The sequence below is a fragment of the Papaver somniferum genome, chromosome 2 (genome assembly GCF_003573695.1).
Source record: "Papaver somniferum cultivar HN1 chromosome 2, ASM357369v1, whole genome shotgun sequence".
NCBI classification, from domain to species: Eukaryota; Viridiplantae; Streptophyta; class Magnoliopsida; order Ranunculales; family Papaveraceae; genus Papaver; species Papaver somniferum.
The window spans coordinates 125244623-125263031 of NC_039359.1; the positions used below are offsets into that span (position 1 = coordinate 125244623).

Consider the following 18409-nt stretch of genomic DNA (forward strand, 5'->3'; position numbering starts at 1 on the left):
CTTTTGGTAACCTATACATCTTTGTCGCTGTAGACTATGTCTCTAAGTGGATTGAGGCGGTTGCGTGTAAAACCAATGACCATAGGTTTGTGATTGAGTTCTTGAAAAACAATATACTTACACGTTTTGGTACACCGCGAGCTATAATTAGTGATGGAGGGTCGCACTTTTCTAATGGACCTTTTAGGCTTCTGATGAAGAAATATGACATTACACATAAGGTAGCTACCCCGTATCATCCGCAGACTAGTGGTCAGGTAGAGGTTTCCAATAGGGAGATAAAACGTATATTAGAGAAAACAGTTAATCCTAATCGGAAAGACTGGTCGTCTAGGCTTATTGATGCCTTGCGGGCTTACCGTACTGCGTTTAAGACCCCCATTGGAATGTCACCTTATCGGCTTGTGTATGGCAAGGCATGTCATTTACCTGTTGAGTTTGAACATAGAGCTTATTGGGATGTTAAGCACCTAAATTTTTCACTTGACAAGGCAGGAGCCCATAGGAAACTCCAGCTCAATGAGTTGGACGAGATTCGTATAGATGCTTACGATAGTGCGAAGGAGTATAAGAACAAAATGAAACTTGTGCATGATAGAAATATTTTACGGAAGTCATTTTCTCCAGGTCAAAAAGTTCTTCTGTATGATACCCGCTTGCATCTTTTCCCTGGGAAATTACGTTCTCGGTGGACGGGTCCTTTTATTGTTCGCAGTGTCTTTCCTCATGGAGCTGTTGAAATTGAGACACCGGATGGTAGTAGTTCTTCGAAGGTTAACGGTCAGAGATTGAAACCATTTTTAGAACCCTTTCCTACAGGTGATGTTAAGGAGGTCCCTCTGGAGGACCATGTTTACCCTTGATTGACCATCGAGGCGATTGTATGTTGTATATTATATTTTGATTTCTCTCTTCACCCAGGTACTATCTTTCCGACTTCTCTCTTTACTGATTCCTCGTGTTACTTTACTTTTTGGTATTGCTCTTTCATTAGAAACATTGAGGACAATGTTAGATTTAAGTTTGGGGGTGGGGAAGAAACTTTTTAGCTTTTAGTTGCAATAAATAAACTCCAGAGCCTAGAAATTTATGCTTATTAAGGTTGGCACTAACCAATCTAAGTGGATGGGAACATCTTGGTTGTAGGAGTTGAGGAACCAATCTGATTAGATGGAAACATCTAAAGAGTCCATTCATAAAAGCACAGAACTCAAGTGTTAGAATTTAAAAAAAAAACATGGTAGTTTCGCCATATCTCGTTGACACCTAATCCTTCTGTTTTGATTTTTTAAGTGATTTGGTGGGGCACACGATTCAAGTTGTTACCTTTGCTAGGGTGAAATAGGGTGATTGAGATACCAACAAAAAAAATAATAAGAGAATTAAGACCATACCATCAGACCAACCGGAATAAATTCAATAAAGTCGACCACTGGTCCCCTTGTATATGCCAGTTGTGTTGATATTAGTCAAACCGGTATCTCAGTCCATTAGGATAGGTCCATCTTGACAGAGGCCTTCAGACAGATATGGGAAACACCGTTCACTTTAAGCCATCGATTTTTTCTCTTTATCCATCTTCTTAATCTTTCCATGTGATTGGTTGACTCCGGTTTATGATGTCCAGAAACTATCTGAGTAGAGCTCTGTCACTTTATATGAATTTTAGTATGCTTGAGTCCAAACTCGTGTACAGCAATTGGAATTTCGCATCAGGATACTTCCTCCTGTAGTCAGTGATTGTATGCCAACCAAGGAGATTCTTTAGTGCCTTCCAAGGTTCTGCGTAGATAGCTAGGGTCTGGAGTAATGGTTTTGTGGGTACACCTCTGGTAAACCCTCCCGAGATTAACTCGGTTTTATTTTTATTTTTTTAGTTTTGCTCGAGGTCTAGCAAATAATAAGTTTGGGGGTATTTGATAGACGCATTTATGTGTCTAATTTGTCCTCAATGTTTTGTCTTGTTAGTACTCGTTTTCGTCCTTATTATGGTGTTTTGTGTGTTTGTAGGTATTTTTTGAAAATAAACATTTTTGGAAAATTCGGCTCGAAAAGTTGATTTTGACACCCGGAGGACACGTGTTATTCGGACTCCCCTGCCTTGATAAGTGGCACCTCAGTTTATAAGGGGCACCCTAACTGGACAGCTGATATTTACACTCCACGGACGGATAGGGGGCAACCCTTTCTTCCTCATTTGAACGATGAAATTGGCGGGAAAAATAACTTTGAGCTACTGTAATTAGGGTTCGCGATTTGAGCATGTTACAGTGAGACTAAAGGGCTGGAATTTATAGAACATGTTCCTATGGACGAGACAGGAATAGTAAAGGTGTTGGTTTCGGCCCAGTTTGGTTGGGTAGCTCGCAAGAAGGAAACAGGGGATCACATCACGCTGGACAAATATTCACGGGATTTCTTGTGTCTAGCGTATATCTGGAGTGAGTTGGACTCCTTCTGAAGATATTTCGAACGTGTTGGAGTGTGTATATGGCCAGGAAACAGCGTGATAATATCAAAAAGGGAAATTATCCCGTGGAAGATATTTCATTCAATGGAGAATATACGGGAATTATATGGAGTAATGGTCGAGTATTTGAGCTTCTGAAGTCTACATATAGTGTGAGGGGGACACATAGCGCGACACAGAGAGTTTGGGGAGAGAAATAGAGCACCACAGAGTCGAAACACCAAGTTGCAGAGAGACCTGCTGCTGCTGCTGCCATTGAATAACACGAAGAACTGACCATTCAAGACCGTCGTTTTCCAACAGTAACAACGACTCACAGCCGAGGGTCGTACATCAGAGGCAGACTTATTTGCTACAGCGTTTGCGACACAGAATCATGGGTCTTAGAGCAACAGTAACAGTGACACATCCTCTGTATCGTTTTTTTGGTTTGTAACAAATAAAATTGTTACAAACCCGGTTTTGAATTATTTCTCCATTTTCATCATTTGTAAACACCATCTTTGAGCATAAATGAAATCAACTTTTGAGCGTGTTTCCAACATGATGAGCGGCTAATTCTCCCACAAGCAAGGCAATGAGGAAGCTATTTACGCATGAATAATTGGTAACTATTTTATTTTCTCTAATATTTAATTATAATTCACTCAATCACTGCTTTTGCAGAGTTTTAAATTGTTTGCGTAATTTTCCTAATCAGTTGTGATTCAATTAGATAGGTTATGCTTTGTTTAGATAATCTATGCTTAAGGGATACAATTGATGTTTGAGAATTTGCTTGATTATTAGTGAGTTAAGATATAAAGGACTTAAAAGATAATTAGATTATTACCATCATTAATTCATGTGTAATAGTGGAATCAGTGTCTTGGTTATTTGCTATATTTTTATTTATAAAAATTAAGTTTAAGAAAAATCTTCCTTCACAAGTCTCAACGAACCTTTTTACTACAACATTATTGAGATCACATCATTGAACAATCAATTTTTTCAATTTAGAATGCCATTATTTGATCGCTACAATAGCTACAAATAGTTCATCAAACATACCTCCATTGCTTTTAAAGCTAAATTGGTTATAAACCATTATCCATTCTTTGCACACCAACAAACAAATCAGCAACCCCATTGCTCCACACATCGATTAATCTCCCTCAATTTTATTTCATTGGAAAATAAAATTTTGCTCAAGTAAATGAATTTTCACCTGTGACAATCATTTACATGTGAGCATTTGGAACCAAAAATAAGTAACGTATGCACTTACATAATTACTTAAAAATCAATCAAAATATAGTACTCTTTGTTTCTCTTGAGTGTCAAATAAAGATTCAAAATTATATAGTTATACCATCGTATATTTATAACTCTCTATCAAGCATTTTATCAAACATATGTGGTGCACTAGTTTGATTGCTAACAATAATCTTCCTTTTCATTACCAAAACAAGAGTACGAAATAATAAAATCAAAACATGATTTTTGAAGTAATTTCTTACATCTCTAATCTCTAATCTCAAGTACCATATACGTCTTATATTTTGGAAAAACATACACAACGATTTTAAAATCACTACGTCTCTCAAACTAAAAATCCAAATAGAAAATATCAAAATGGGTTTTGAAGATAAGTTTCTTATCTACAGGTTTCATATTATACACAAATACAAAATATTAACACAAAGATCATAAAAGTGAATTCAACAAGGACTAAATTTCTGCTCGTCAGAAATTTTCAGCAACGTTGTGCAGTTTTATAAAATACTTTAAAAATAGTTTTAGGACTCCAAAAATTCTGAAATTTCGCATGGATGACCCTCATGATGTCTAATATATTAGGTTAAAATTTAAAGACCCAATTCGTTTCCATATAGGAGATAGAAATAAAAATCAAAAGCATGTTTAAAAATATTTGTTTATCATCAATAACATTTTTCTATGTTAGGTTTTCATGATGAAAAATATCATTCATAATACAATCCTAGTCCATCAAAATTAGATATAAAATTAATTTTAGGTACTGGGTTACCTAAAATCTCAAGCATCATGTTCAATCACTAAATTAAAATTACACCGGTTATAATTCTATAAAACAAAACAAATGATACTTATCGCCTTTTAGCAATCGTTTTTCTTTTTATTTCCATTGCAGAAAAAACGTCTTAAAATTGTTTGGAAAAATTGCCGAATCATGCCTTCACAACAAATAAAATCAAACACGAAACAAATAACGTTATGGCTGAGTGGCGGACTAGGTCGCTATCTTTAAGACGTTTCGCGGCTCTGCCCAAGATTCTGCAAGCAGTTCTTCAATGGCGCGTCGTCCCCAGGATAAAACAGCCGAGATTAATCTCTTACACAATCGCTCTTGCACGGTGAGAGGATGTGAAACTTCTACACTTTATTCTTGCTCAGAAACTCATTTAGAAAAATAAGAGATGTTCGCACACTTATTTTTCTTTCTCTAAAAATCTTTTCTTTTGTAAACCCAAGTCATAAAAGAAAAACTCTCTCACAACAAAAGAATTTCAACAACTCTCCAAGTTCTTTTTAACACCAAAACATAAAAGAAAAACTCTCTCACTAAAAATGTTTCAACTACTCTCTCAATTATTTTCATCAAAATCTGATTTATAATAGTCAAAGAATTAAATAAGATTAAATGAAATGCATTAATAAATTGATAATTAGCATCATTAACCAATTCAACAAAAAACGATTTTTGACATTAAAAACGAAATTAATTTATTCTTTAAAGGAAGAATAAATGTCACAATAAAACCATTTAAATGAGACACTAATTTATTAGGAATTAATAATGTTTTTAAAACATATAATCCCAACAACTTCTTACCAGGTCACCAACAAAGCCTAACAACACGATTGAGTATAGGCTGTATAGCTGACTTATTTTGTCTCTGATATAAATTTAAGTGGGTAGATTGCTCATTAACAAAAGTGAATCTCATGCTCTTTCTCACATACATGACGGCACAAATTCAATCAAACAAATCTATCCGTGCTGCCTCATCTCCAATTCCTAATCGTCTACCACTAGCAGCATGCACTGCTCGACCTGTCCCTTACCTTAAACATAATCACGTCATTCTCTTAATACTTAATTTTATTTGTTTCCATTTTTTGATCATTGATCCATGGTGATTGATTTACATTAATGTTGACATTTCACTGTATATAAAGTTTCCATACTTTAATTTTGCGTTGTCCATGCAATGGGTTGACGTTGCCGGGGTCCGGCTACGATGGGAACGGGGCGCATGCTAGAAATATGCGACCCCTCTTTTCTGTTTGACACCTAGCGTTTCTCTACAGCTCTTAAACACTGTTTTTCGAAGACGATGGTACCCTTGATTTATGAGTTAGAAAGTGAAACACTGACACACTCCTAAATTTTTGTCAAGTCTTTACTATCTCTACTTTCCTTTTCATTTTATATTCTTCCCTCGTCTTTATCGCTCAATATAGATGCCATTGTTGATGTCTGGTTTTCATCATCGACTAGAGAGAACCGTTCTCTTCCACTCAACTTAATTGATGTTGATCCATCTATAGCACGAGTATAAACGTTGGCTGCCGCTAATTCTATTTTGACGTTCATCCATTGAGTGGGTTAATGTATGTGTTGACTTTACTTTGTAGGTGATTTATTTATATGTAAATTGTGAAACTTAGATGGGAAGCTGATCTAAATTCACCATTTACGGTACATATTTTTGTTGGCACACATAATTCGTTCTGCTTAGATTCAGTTCCAAGCTAATTTATTCCAAAAGCTCACCATTCAATCTTCTTTTCATGAAGCATATTGTTAATCCAAGAACAGAACAAATCAGAAGGATTTCCATTAATACAAAAGATATGACAAATAAATTAGATTTAGTTAATTTAGGCAATAATTGTGGGAGTAAATCCTGGCCCAAAATATAAACTTAAAAGGAAACTTAAATAAGGGTGTCATGGTAAATAACAGAACGCTAAGGTTAATCTATCTTTGGAAACCGTACATACAGATTTAATTGTTGTTGAAATACTAGGTGTCAGACAGAGAAGAGGGGGCGCATATTCCTGGAATGCGGCCCGTTCCCATCGTAGCCGAGCCGACATTGCCGTGATAATGAGGTTTCCATATTTTAACCACTGCCAATTTTATTATCTCACCATTCCACATTTCAGTTACTATATTGAGGATGAAATCGATATGTATAGCAATATTATTAGTATATGGATTCCAAAGCCAGTAAATTGGAAAACAATTTCAATTTGCATCGTAGCTTTCCATCAGAATCAAACCATTACAAGAACCAAGAATGTGAGTCCCTAAACGTGTATGCTTAAATGGTGAATCCTGCATCTTGAAATGCTCACAGTGGCTATCTTTTCTGATATTATGCATGTAAAATCCAAGTGCATCACCATCTTTTATCGAAATACAATGTAATTTTTCGCTTTGAATGCTGTTCTTAAGACGATTATTAATAAAGTGAGGGTCTTTGAATAAGTTGTTGTACCAGTGTTTGCAAACGCACCTGAATCTACATATTGATTTTGCGTGCAACTCCTATAGTATGTCGACAGCTATGATCCTTTTTTCGTCTCTTTGTCTCTTTCTCGTGGTATTACTTCAATAAGGGTTTTTTTGGCTTTAGGTTTGTAGTTATACACAGCAGATGTATATATAATGTGAATTTGAGAAATACTGGGTTTGGTCCGTGGGTTGTTAAGCTGTCGGAGTTTAATTTCTAGTTTAAGATTATGTAGGTAAAGCGTGAACAATCAGCTAGCAGACCGGCTTGCACGTCGGGTTAGAAAACTTGGTCTTAAGGGTCTACGGGTCTCTTTTCCTTCTTTTTTGAACTCTTATTACGAAGGAGAACCTAAAAGAAATCTGTACCTCTCTGCGGGTTGTTAAGCTGACAAAAAAAAAAACTCGGTGTTCAGCCTGGGATAGATTTGTTTTGGATGTCCCGGATCAAACATGCTTTTTGGATTTGGAAACAAAAGTAAAGCCGGAGAGGCGTGTTTCTATAGAATTTGAATGTGACTTTCGGAATTTGAATGCGACTTTTGGAACGGCTATATTTTACTTTATTAGGATCTTCCACAACTTTGAAAGACCATAAGACTTGCTCTTAAGAGCCCTGGAAGTCTAAAATTTTGTTGGGTTCCAATACAACATAGGGTCATCTTAGCATAGAACACCACCAATTCTCTTTGTAATGCAGTGTTAAAGACTTAAAGATAAAGTTTTTGACAATCGTGTTTAAATGCAAGAGTTCTCCTGTACCAAATCTCTTACTGGACAAATTTTGTCAATAAACTAGAAACAGGTAAATAGAGCAAAAGAAATTTATATTTATTTTTCTATTTGAGTAGAAGGATCAAGTATTTGAGTAAAATGATCAGGACCCCAACCCTCAATCACTACATGGGTTTCCATATGAAAAAACAGTAGATGGGTTTGAATGTGTTGTTCTCCACCTATTGATTTAATACACACAACCAATCTGTTTACAACAAAAATATGGAAGACAGAAAAAGAAAAAGCTATAAGAAAATGAAAAATGGAAAAAACAGGCTGAATCGGCTATATATATATATATATATGTTGTTCTTAGAATGTTACATCTCATAACTATGAGCAGCAAGGTTACTCAGCAGCTAACCAAAAACAAAATTTGGCCGCGACACTCTTTCCCTTTCAATTGCTTCTACTTTTAGGCTGAAAGTGTTCCGTCGTTATTCGGATCCCACTCTTCTTCAGCCTCTTTACCACTGACTAGCACAGCACCATCAATAGAATCGGCATCCACTTCAACAGCGTCTTCTTGTCCCTCTTCTTCTCCATTTTCTCCATTCTCTTCTTGTCCTTCTGCTCCGTTCTCCTTCGCCTCCTGAAAAGAAGATATAAGTAAATTGTACCACAAAGAGTAAATTAAGAGTAGGTTTATCAAATAAACTGTAGGGAATTCCATACATCATCCACAAATTATTAAAATAGACGGGAAAAGAAGCATTATACATGCAAAGGAAAGAAGGTACTACTATTACAATGAAAGATGGACATGTGCATACCTCATGATCCACATCTCCGTTTTCTTGCAGTGCCTCTTCTTCTTCTTCTTCTTCTCCTTCTTCCAGTTGCATATTTTTAAATGATTCCACAAGGTTGACATTTGTTCTTTCAGAATAACTTACGTATTCTACGGCAGGAGGATAAGAACCCCTATAGATAAACCAAAATGTTAATATTCAAACACAGTATTAAGCAAACATTGTACACATACAATATTAGCTAGGCAATTAATAGCCATATTTCTGATTTCTGATACTGATGCAACAGATATAACATGTCAGCAGAAATCTTTACACTACGATAATGTAAAAGAGCCTGCGCTATCTATGGCTCTCGTGTGGGGGTAAAGAAAACACATGGGGTAAAAACCAATCAGCTGCTACATTTTTCACAGTGTTAATGGTTCTATGCAGGTATATCTTTCCTTGTATCTCTGAGCAACTTGTAGAAAATGATAAATATTTGGGGGTGCCGATGAGCAAAAGGTACGATAGATCCAAAGACTACCTAGTTTATTGAAGTCTCTGTGTTTTCTTGGATGTAACATCAACTTTCAAACTCCAAGGCCCCATAAATGTGATTATGATATGCATGACAAACTTGCAGGCATATTCTTAATTTTTCATTATTAGTAACTAAAAGTCTAGAAACACTTATGCAGCACCTGATTAAAGCGTCGTAGCTTGACTAAGCAATCTCAAAACATGAATCCCAAAAATCAATGCCAAAAATATCAAAAATTCAAAATACAACGAAATGAAGGTGAAAACTAAAGAAACCTTTTCTCTGCAACTTTGGTTTCAACGGACAAGGCTATTTGCCAATCCTCGAACAAGTTAGAGTATTCCTCGGGATCAGCCAAGGACTCTGCAGCTTTTAGGTTAATCTGTGAACAGAACAAACCAGTTTGTTTACCTTTGCTTCATTACGGATATAATTTAATTGCAGCAACAAGACAAATGGATAAACCCAAGGAAAAAGAAAACATCTTGATCATTAGAGAGAAAACATAAGATAAGAATATCAAGAGCTTTTCCATCAAAGTCAAAGCAAACCTTATTCAGATCTTTTCTCCAAAGTGCTACTATCTCTGAAACCTTGCTAGGAAGATATGATCGCGCCATCAACGCAGCCTCAGGTATACGGTGACTGTAATAAGTAAACACCAACAAGAACATGAAGTTAGAACTGTTGCGAGTATTTTCTTGGTTTTCATCACAAAACAAATACAAGGACGAACACTTACCTGTCGACCAATAACTGGAGACACTCTTCTAATTTACCAAGCATAAATAGGCAAAGAAATGCTACATTGTTCTTCCCTTGCTCTTTAGCAAGTGATGCAAGTTCTGTTATTCCCTTTGAGTCTCCAAGAGAAGAATATAAAAGCAACAAACCACTCAAATCCATGGCATACTGCAAACATTCCTCAGCCATTTCCAACTGCAACAGGAAATATAAATTTTGCTCAAGACCAAGTGGAACTTTACAGAAGTGCAAGAGAATGAATCATAGATTTCACAGCCTAAAAGCCAACAAGAGTAAAATTCAGATGACATAATTATCCACCCTTGGTAATTATGTTTTGTAAAGTATTATTACAGAGGTGCAAGAGAATGAATCACAGATTTCACAGCGTAAAAGCCAAACAGTAAAATCCATATGACATAATTATCTACCCTTAGTAATCATGTTTTGTAAAGTATTGTTACAATTAAACAAAGGTAACTAGATTATTTTATAACTTCCTTCCTCAACTGCCACATTATTGGAATTACACTTTGAATTCAGTTTACCGTTATATATCTCTGAAAGATAATTTCTAAATCCTCTGAATTGCAACGCTGCCTCTGGTCATTTTTCATTTTCAAGATATCTAACAAGATATGAAATTGGCAATTAGTACCTTTCCGGAGGACATAGCTAATTCTCCCAATTGTTTCCATTTTGATTCACTCTTTACTTCAACAGCAATGGCCTACAAAACGAAATTTTGCACTTTATCACGATCCAAAGTAATGACCGCACAGATTCATTGTGCCAAGGACAAATGGCAATTTAGGCAATAGTTATGGTCAACGTATAAATAGTAACAATAGAAACTAACCTTTGCAACATCTAGTTTTCCAAGCTGAATAGCTAAATCAAATCTGTAATTTGGATCAGTAGCTACTTCCAGCGCATCCTCTAGCATACCACGAGATTCCAAGAAATGAGCCACACTGCAGCGTGAAATTGGTTCATTAGAAGCTCAGAAAAGATGACATACCTGAATTACAGGAAAACTGAAGATTATTACCTATTATGATGCTCCTTGGGAATAGAAGGTAGAATTTGACTGGCCCGTTCCAGATCTCCACGCATCACAAGAGTCTTGTACTCAATCAAACTGAGAAGTAGGGTATATCCAATAACACTGCATGTATAAACCATGAAGACAAATAATGAGCATGAGAGATGTCACAGATTTTCCAAGAGTCTTGTACCCAATCAAACTGAGAAGTAGGGTTATATCCAATAACACTGCATGTATAAACTATGAAGGCAAATAATGAGCATGAGAGATGTCACACATTTTCCAAAAAAGGTTTGCAATCCCACTCACTTGAACTGTTTGTCTATGAGATAAACCCGACTGTGACTTGCAAGATAACCCAGCAAATACATAGGACGATCCAGGTGGAACATGGTAGTTACCTGAAATAATTATAAAGTGAATAATGCAACGCATCATTCATGAAAATGAAAAAACACCCAGAAGGTGTATGCATAAGAAAATCTAGAGAAATTAAGATGTTTATAGTATACCTCGCCACCAACACAGTAGTTAAGTCTCCAAGTAGAGTTACTGTATATAAAACAATCCCCAACCCATAATCCTGTTCTGACCCGTTCATTTGTTTCGTGGAGAAGCTCAAAAGCATCTTCAACACCCTGATCATCAGTTGGTTTTCCACCATCCAAATATGAAGATACAATATCTCTCTGACACATTGAATGAATAAATCAGTTTAAAAGCCAGGATACTGAATCTTATACTACACAATAAGTGCTAAAATAGTGAATAAGAAACTAACAACAGAAAAGTGAGATCACTTAAATAGGGGGCAAAAGACAGGTCAGAGTAGTACATTGTACTTGAGGATGTAGAACGAAGCATCACTAGCAATTGCCACCAAGTCACCACTATCAGCCCAGTAGACGTTCTGCAACAGCCAAATTAATAAATGTAACATCAACATTAATGCAACTTTTCAGAATTAAGCACAGATATTTGGTGCAAGCTTCAGTACGTACTTTGACATTGACATCAATCCGGCGAATTAACCTGCATTCAGCCCAATCATAAAAGCAGATAAAGTCATTTGAGCACATCGCCAGCAAAGTTCCCCCAAAAATACGCTCAGCAGAAAATGTTGGTCGAATACTTTTCTTTTCCTGAAAGATAATAGCTTCATTAACCACTTCATGACTTCCGTTGCTTAGCAAGCACAATTATGGCAAGAATTGAAGTGCTTCGCCAACAAGAAAACATGGATTTAAAAATATTAATGAAACTACTGATAATAAAAACATATTTTGCCCATATACAAAGATGATTATTAGTGTGAAGCTGGATGCTTTAAACTTATCTTCAGTACTGCATTGATGAGGAGTCTTCTTAAACTGAAAACTAGGTGATCTCATGAGACATCTTTCTACAAGAGGAACATCAGATGTTCACTCAAGAATGAAACTTCCAATCCACTTAATGCAATGGAGGGACACATGATATATAAAACATCCAACCATTAGAGAAGGAATGGAAGGAGCTCCATTTTCAGAACAAGGTAGACGCTTCATCAGCTGAAGTATACAACATAAAGAGGAGGAGTGGGGAAAGTCGAGAACCATTTGATCTGGCTAACTCATCTACCACCTGGTCACTGCAGTATCCAGTCTTAGGAGGCTACAAACAGCAGAATGCATGATTGGTCTCGATTTTATAAAGCCTAATATTAGCCATAGCCTTTCAAGAATCTCAACTGTAAACACTAAGGATCTAGTGATGTAGTGGCTCAAACATCTGCCAACAGAAGACTTCGCTAAGGTCCATTAGTTACGCTTGTAGTCTTGCATAAACAAGTATGTGAAAAGCTACTATGTAAGTGGGACATTTTACGGGATCACTTAGCCATTTAATTTTAACTGATTACAACAAAAAAAAAAGAAGTCAGGTCTGTTGGGACACTGTATGGAAAGGTTCAGATGGATCTTCATTTAATAGGAAATAATTCAATATACTGGCACTGCTATACAGGACATGGTTGTCATAGGATGACAGACATCAAACCCAGGATCTAACTGAGAAACGAGATTCTGAGCAGATCACGCATGCAAAACTTTGAAAGTGTAGTGAATAGTTTGCCAATTACTTGTACAATTAGAAAGAAACTAAATTAGCAGCAACAAGAGTGTAGGCAAGATTTTGACATTCTTGTGCTGCCTTCAGTAAACAACAACCTCTCAAGTGACAGTCCTAAGCGAATTAAATACTAAATAATAGTATTAATATAATAGGAGCCAAACCTGAAAAGTTTTACTGAAGATCTTAATCCTTGATGTACTTTCTCTGACACAATACTCGCCATCTAGTGACCAGGCAATTTCCAATGCAGAGCCAAAAGATCTATTTCTCCATGCTAAAGCTGTATATATAATATACTCTCCATCCCCGCAGACAACAACAAACCTCCCGTTTGGGTTGTGCTTTAAGCTCTGAAACAAAATAGGGGGATTCCAATCAGTATCCATTACCATAATCATTTTTAATATCTAAAAAAACGGTCAATCTTATCATAATATCATCTTACAAACAACAAAAACATGATAGAAACTTTCAATCAGATACCTACCCAAATATCAAGATATTATATTTCATTCTACAAATTTTATCATGCTAAATCCCAGGAATAGCACAACTTAAAAAAAAAAAAAAAAAAAAAAAAAAAACTAATCTTCTATGTGGTGGCTGGCACCCAAATTATGCTATATCATCCTGCAATGACGATCATCATCATACTTTAAAGGGAACATGTTAACTAATGAAAGTCACGAAGAACTATGTTAAAATATTCAAAAAGACGTAGCTAAATTTATTATAGGAGACGACACTAGAAAAACTTACTTGGGGGTAAAGATCACATGTTCCCAACTCTTTTACAGCCAGAGGCAATCTTTCTCCATCAGTGACCTATAAACAGAACAGCAACACCAATAAGTCAAGTTCAAATAAAAGCATTCAGGTCCATAGCACATAATATATGGAATAAGTTGGTTGAATTAGTTTGCCAGACCTCAACATCTGCTCCAACACTTTTAATGTTCACTGTTTGAATTTCATTATGCTTAGCCCATATGATCTTCCCGCTACTGTCCATACTTGCAACTGGTACTTCTTTTCCGATCTTTATCATAATGGTGCCTTCATCATATCCGATTACAATTCTGCGCCACAGGAAAGAGGCTGAATCAGAATTATTAGGTACTATAAGAAATGGGAAGATGACTTCATTGACAATTTCATTACTTTGATTTTCCACAGATTCAAACTAGTAATTAGAATTGTTCACAGGAAACTGACTTCTAAGTCTCCACTCATCTTTTGTTTAGTGACTGAGAAGGAAAGTAGGTTAAGTGAATCTCAAGAGTTGACACTCAAAGACTGCTTAAATAGTGACATTGGGTCATTTTATCACTGGTGAAAACTAACAGGTACAAACAATAATAACAAGTTAACAGCCAATATTGAACACGGGAATCTACTGCTCACAAGTTCTTTTTTGTATGATATGCTTACAAGTTCAATGAATGGCTTGAAATACATTTTTATCCTAAAGACTTAACACATTGTATTGCTGGGATTCGGACGTATTATATCCTTCTGGAATTTAAGGTGATTCGTTTCACATAACTTGTACTTGGATACAGTAGAAATTGCCTTGGTGCTTTCTTATTTTCTGGTTACTTTTCTCATCAACTAGCAAATACTCTGTAGAAGTTGTGTCTCCATACTCTTCCATATACATATTCTACCAATTAAAATATCCAAAAATATGAACCACTTACCTCCGTGAATCTTTCATACACCCAACGGCCCAAACTCGCTCAAAACCATAGTTCAATGTGTTCTCAAGCCTGCAAATTTTAGCATGTGAAGGTATCAGCAAAACTGGATATGTACAAAGTACAAACACGCAAAAGCTCTGGACATGAACTTCAATCTTATGAAAGAACAACAAAATCATTGTTACATATTTAATGAATTTTAGATATGAAAGATAAAGATAAGGAAATTATATTATCAGTCTTCTGGATATTTATTTGATGAATATCTTGAGCTTCATTTTATGCTTATGAATTCTGATCTTGACACGCGTTACTACTAATATATGATAACAGTGGGAATCAAGAAAAAAAAAATATTCTGGAGTAGAAGCCTCTGAATTATCCAGATGTTGTTGGTGACATTTCAGCAAGTTCACACAACCAGGACTCTAGATGGTTCAGATTTTTAGATAACCATGAAGATGTTATATTCAGAGAAGATCCAACTCAAATTGAAACTATAAGGATTCTGAATAGATAGTTGTAATTAACAAGTGCAAAGAAAATTATACCATAGGACAACTACCTATAAGTGGTCGCATGCCATATCCGGACCGTCCCATCCTCGGACCCTGTAATAATTATGGGAAGTTCCGGATGGAAGGAAACGGCCGAAACATTGTGAGTATGACCTTCTAGTGTCTGGACACAACTTTTTGTTTGGTAATCCCACACCTGACGGCACAAAGCATCGAAGAGAGTGGTCAGAGCAATGACAGGAAAAGAAAAAATACGAAAGAAAGAGTACGAGATTTAGATTAGCAGACCTTTGCAGTTTGATCATCAGAGCCAGTAATCAGATACGGTTTATCACCGCCAGTGAAATATTCAACACAATTTACCCCTTTCAAATGTGCATCCAGTGTAAAATTTGGATCAGGAGAGCCAAGATTCCAAATCTGGATAGATACACGTCTTTCAGGATCATGAATAGGAAGCCGAACATCATATGTCTCATACAAAATAAAGTACAGTTTGGAACAAACGCACATTAAGCTTTTCAGTCAAACCTTTATTGTGCGGTCAAGGGAGGCACTTGCAAAAGTGTTGGTGTCTTTTGGATTAAATGTTACTTGCATCACATAGTGTGAGTGCCCCTCAAAAATCTGAGTGCACATCCAACCTTTCTCCCAGTCCCAGAGCTTTATGAGCATGTCATCAGATGATGATATCACATATGGAAGTGTTGGGTGGACGGCCACGCACCTAATGTAGTCAGTGTGTGCTTCAAACACCTTAACTTTATCCATTGTGTTATAATTGTAAACACGAATGTACATGTCATCAGCCCCAGCAACAACCCATTGCTTACGTGCAATAAATTTAGAAGATCGAACTGCAAACATAAATTGGTAAACATGTTAACAATATCAGTACAGTGCCAAATTATAAAATCAACGAAGTAACAGGATATCCTACAATACCTGGTAACTCGGTAACCTCGAAAGATTTTACCATTGTCTGCAGCAGAATTAAGCATTAACGTAAGTACAAAAAAGGTCAACATTTGTGTTCATCGGAAAAAAAAAATTTACCTGGTAATAACATTTCACTTTCAGGAAAAGATAATTTACAAGAGTTCAATGCTTTACTGCATGTAAATTAACTAAGAGCAATACTAAGATTTGTGATGGGACCTGTGGAGATGTCATACTAAGGTTTGTTACTATAGAGTATAATATTCAAACCACATTGCAGTTGCACACATACTAAGGGATGTTGGGCGTGATTGGTTACGCAAGGAGAAAAGGTTCCTGGACGAACCACATTGCAGTTGCACACATATTGTGTTATAGAGGGCAATACTATAAACCCTCATCTACATTTGAAACAACAACAGATCCATACCTGTGACTGGTAGTTCCAGATACAGACACTTCCTGAATAAAGACTCGCCAGAATCCTGCAAAAAAAAAAAAAAAGTTTGATGTAGTTGACATTTGGACTTGAATCATACATCATACCGAAAACACTTCATTAAACAAAAACAAAATCTCAAATAAAGATCGTAGTTACCATGGTTCACTAGGATGCAGATCAACAGACTTTACTCTTTCAGATCTCTGAGCTAGTTTTTTCTGATCCGAAAAATACAATCATCAGCAAAGATTCAGAAATTTCAAAAAAAAAAAACAGCAAAATGAATAAATTGAAGACCATTACCTTAATATCTAGTCTGAGAGGCTTCATAATCGCCAAAACGCAGAAAATTCACAAAAACAGATCAACATTAATCAGTGCCAACACGGATCTCACAGTAACTCAACAACTTAAACTAATTCAAATTCAATTACTCAAACATTAACCAAAATACATTGATATTATTACCACATTGGCATTTACATAGCCAGAAATTCACCAGATGTAGGAGAAGAATGAAATTACAATCATTGAATATAAGTGTGTATTAGGAGTCTTACCATTTTTTCTTCGGAAACTGTAAAATTAAGCTAGTGGTGATTGTAGATCGAGAATCAGTAACCCTAGAAATGGAGGTGAGATCAGAGAGAGAGAGATTGATGAATAGAAAACTACGGTTGGAGAGCCATCACTGGGGTTGGGAGGGAGGGAGGAGGGAGAAACAAAGGAAGGACTGAAGAAAGGCGTTTTTGCTTTGTAGTTACGTAAAATACACACGTTTTTTATGTATTTACGGAAAAGCCACTACCGAGATGCCAAAGGCAGCATCATGCTTGTCATCCCAGACTCCCGGTGAGTTCAAGCTAGTTGACCAACCTTCGGGACTCCCCATACACCCATTAGCAGACATGAAAAATAGGGGACGAAATTCTTCTTGGATGGAGTTGCTCTCTGATAGCGTGTTTGGACACCAGAAGAAGAAGAAGTTATAAGCAAAACATTTTGCCTCACAAAAAGTTAATTTTTCGATTTCTAGAAGTCATATTAAAATTGTGTACTCGAACTAATTTCTGACTTTTTTACTTCCAGAAGTCAAAAATCAACTTCTGGTTGTGTATCCAGACAACCTCATAGCGCGTTTGGATACTAGAAGCGCAGAAGTCAGAAGCAAAGATATTTTGCTTCACAAAAAGTTGGTTTTTTTGCTTTTAGAAGTCGTTCTAAAATTTTATACACAAACTAACTTCTTGCTTTTTGACTTCTAAAAGTCGAAAAGTTATTTCTAGATGTGTATCCAAAAGCGCTACAACAAAAAGGGGTGGGTTTTATCGCTAAACTAGACAGTGGAGCTTTACGTCATTACCGGGGATCCTAAAGTATTACTCTCTCCGTCTCTGCAAAAGTATTACTCTCTTTTGTATACCAAAGGTAGTATTACATAACTTTTTAGTTTATTTGAGGAATACTCACATGTTGTCACTGTTGTAACAAAATCAATATCACATATAATTTTTTTTACTGCTTAAAATTAATTTGATGGTTTTAAACAACAATCAAAACCTACAATTGTACAACGTCGAAGTCAGGGGGAAAATGACAAAAAAAAATAAAGTACTTTGATGTATCGTTAAATCACTTTTTAACATCAAAAGTGAATCGGGTACGAAAAATCCGATCAACAATAACGATTTTTATCCCCATTTGTTGTCTCCAAATATTATCCCTTGTGAGGTGTCATAAAGATATCGGTTCATGGATATTCAGATAGGACCCGTCGCGGACCTCTAAGAGTTCACCATTGTCTGATGAAGGATTTATAAGGATGTCCCCTCGTGGGG

At 36.1% G+C, this 18409-nt stretch overlaps 1 protein-coding gene across 2 annotated transcripts; it reads right to left on the bottom strand.

Moving 5' to 3' along the window:
• Positions 1 to 7827: 7827 nt before the first annotated feature.
• Positions 7828 to 17296, bottom strand: LOC113349043 (coatomer subunit beta'-1-like). Of its 2 annotated transcripts, none has more exons than XM_026592963.1 (24): positions 17132 to 17296; positions 16875 to 16895; positions 16728 to 16789; positions 16560 to 16614; positions 16136 to 16172; positions 15722 to 16047; positions 15479 to 15610; positions 15238 to 15386; positions 14673 to 14741; positions 13901 to 14051; positions 13732 to 13797; positions 13134 to 13322; positions 11862 to 12002; positions 11696 to 11770; positions 11373 to 11549; positions 11170 to 11261; positions 10864 to 10980; positions 10672 to 10786; positions 10471 to 10542; positions 9811 to 10007; positions 9620 to 9713; positions 9344 to 9450; positions 8564 to 8714; positions 7828 to 8373 (listed from the first exon to the last, which is right to left on the bottom strand). In XM_026592963.1, exons 1-24 carry the CDS (start codon positions 17132 to 17134, stop codon positions 8206 to 8208), a joined length of 2766 nt encoding a protein of 921 aa, XP_026448748.1. In that variant the 5' UTR covers positions 17135 to 17296; the 3' UTR covers positions 7828 to 8205. The 2 variants fall into 2 exon arrangements, with proteins under 2 accessions (XP_026448748.1, XP_026448747.1); XM_026592962.1 differs by having other exon boundaries at positions 7828 to 8382; positions 17132 to 17295.
• Positions 17297 to 18409: the final 1113 nt, after the last annotated feature.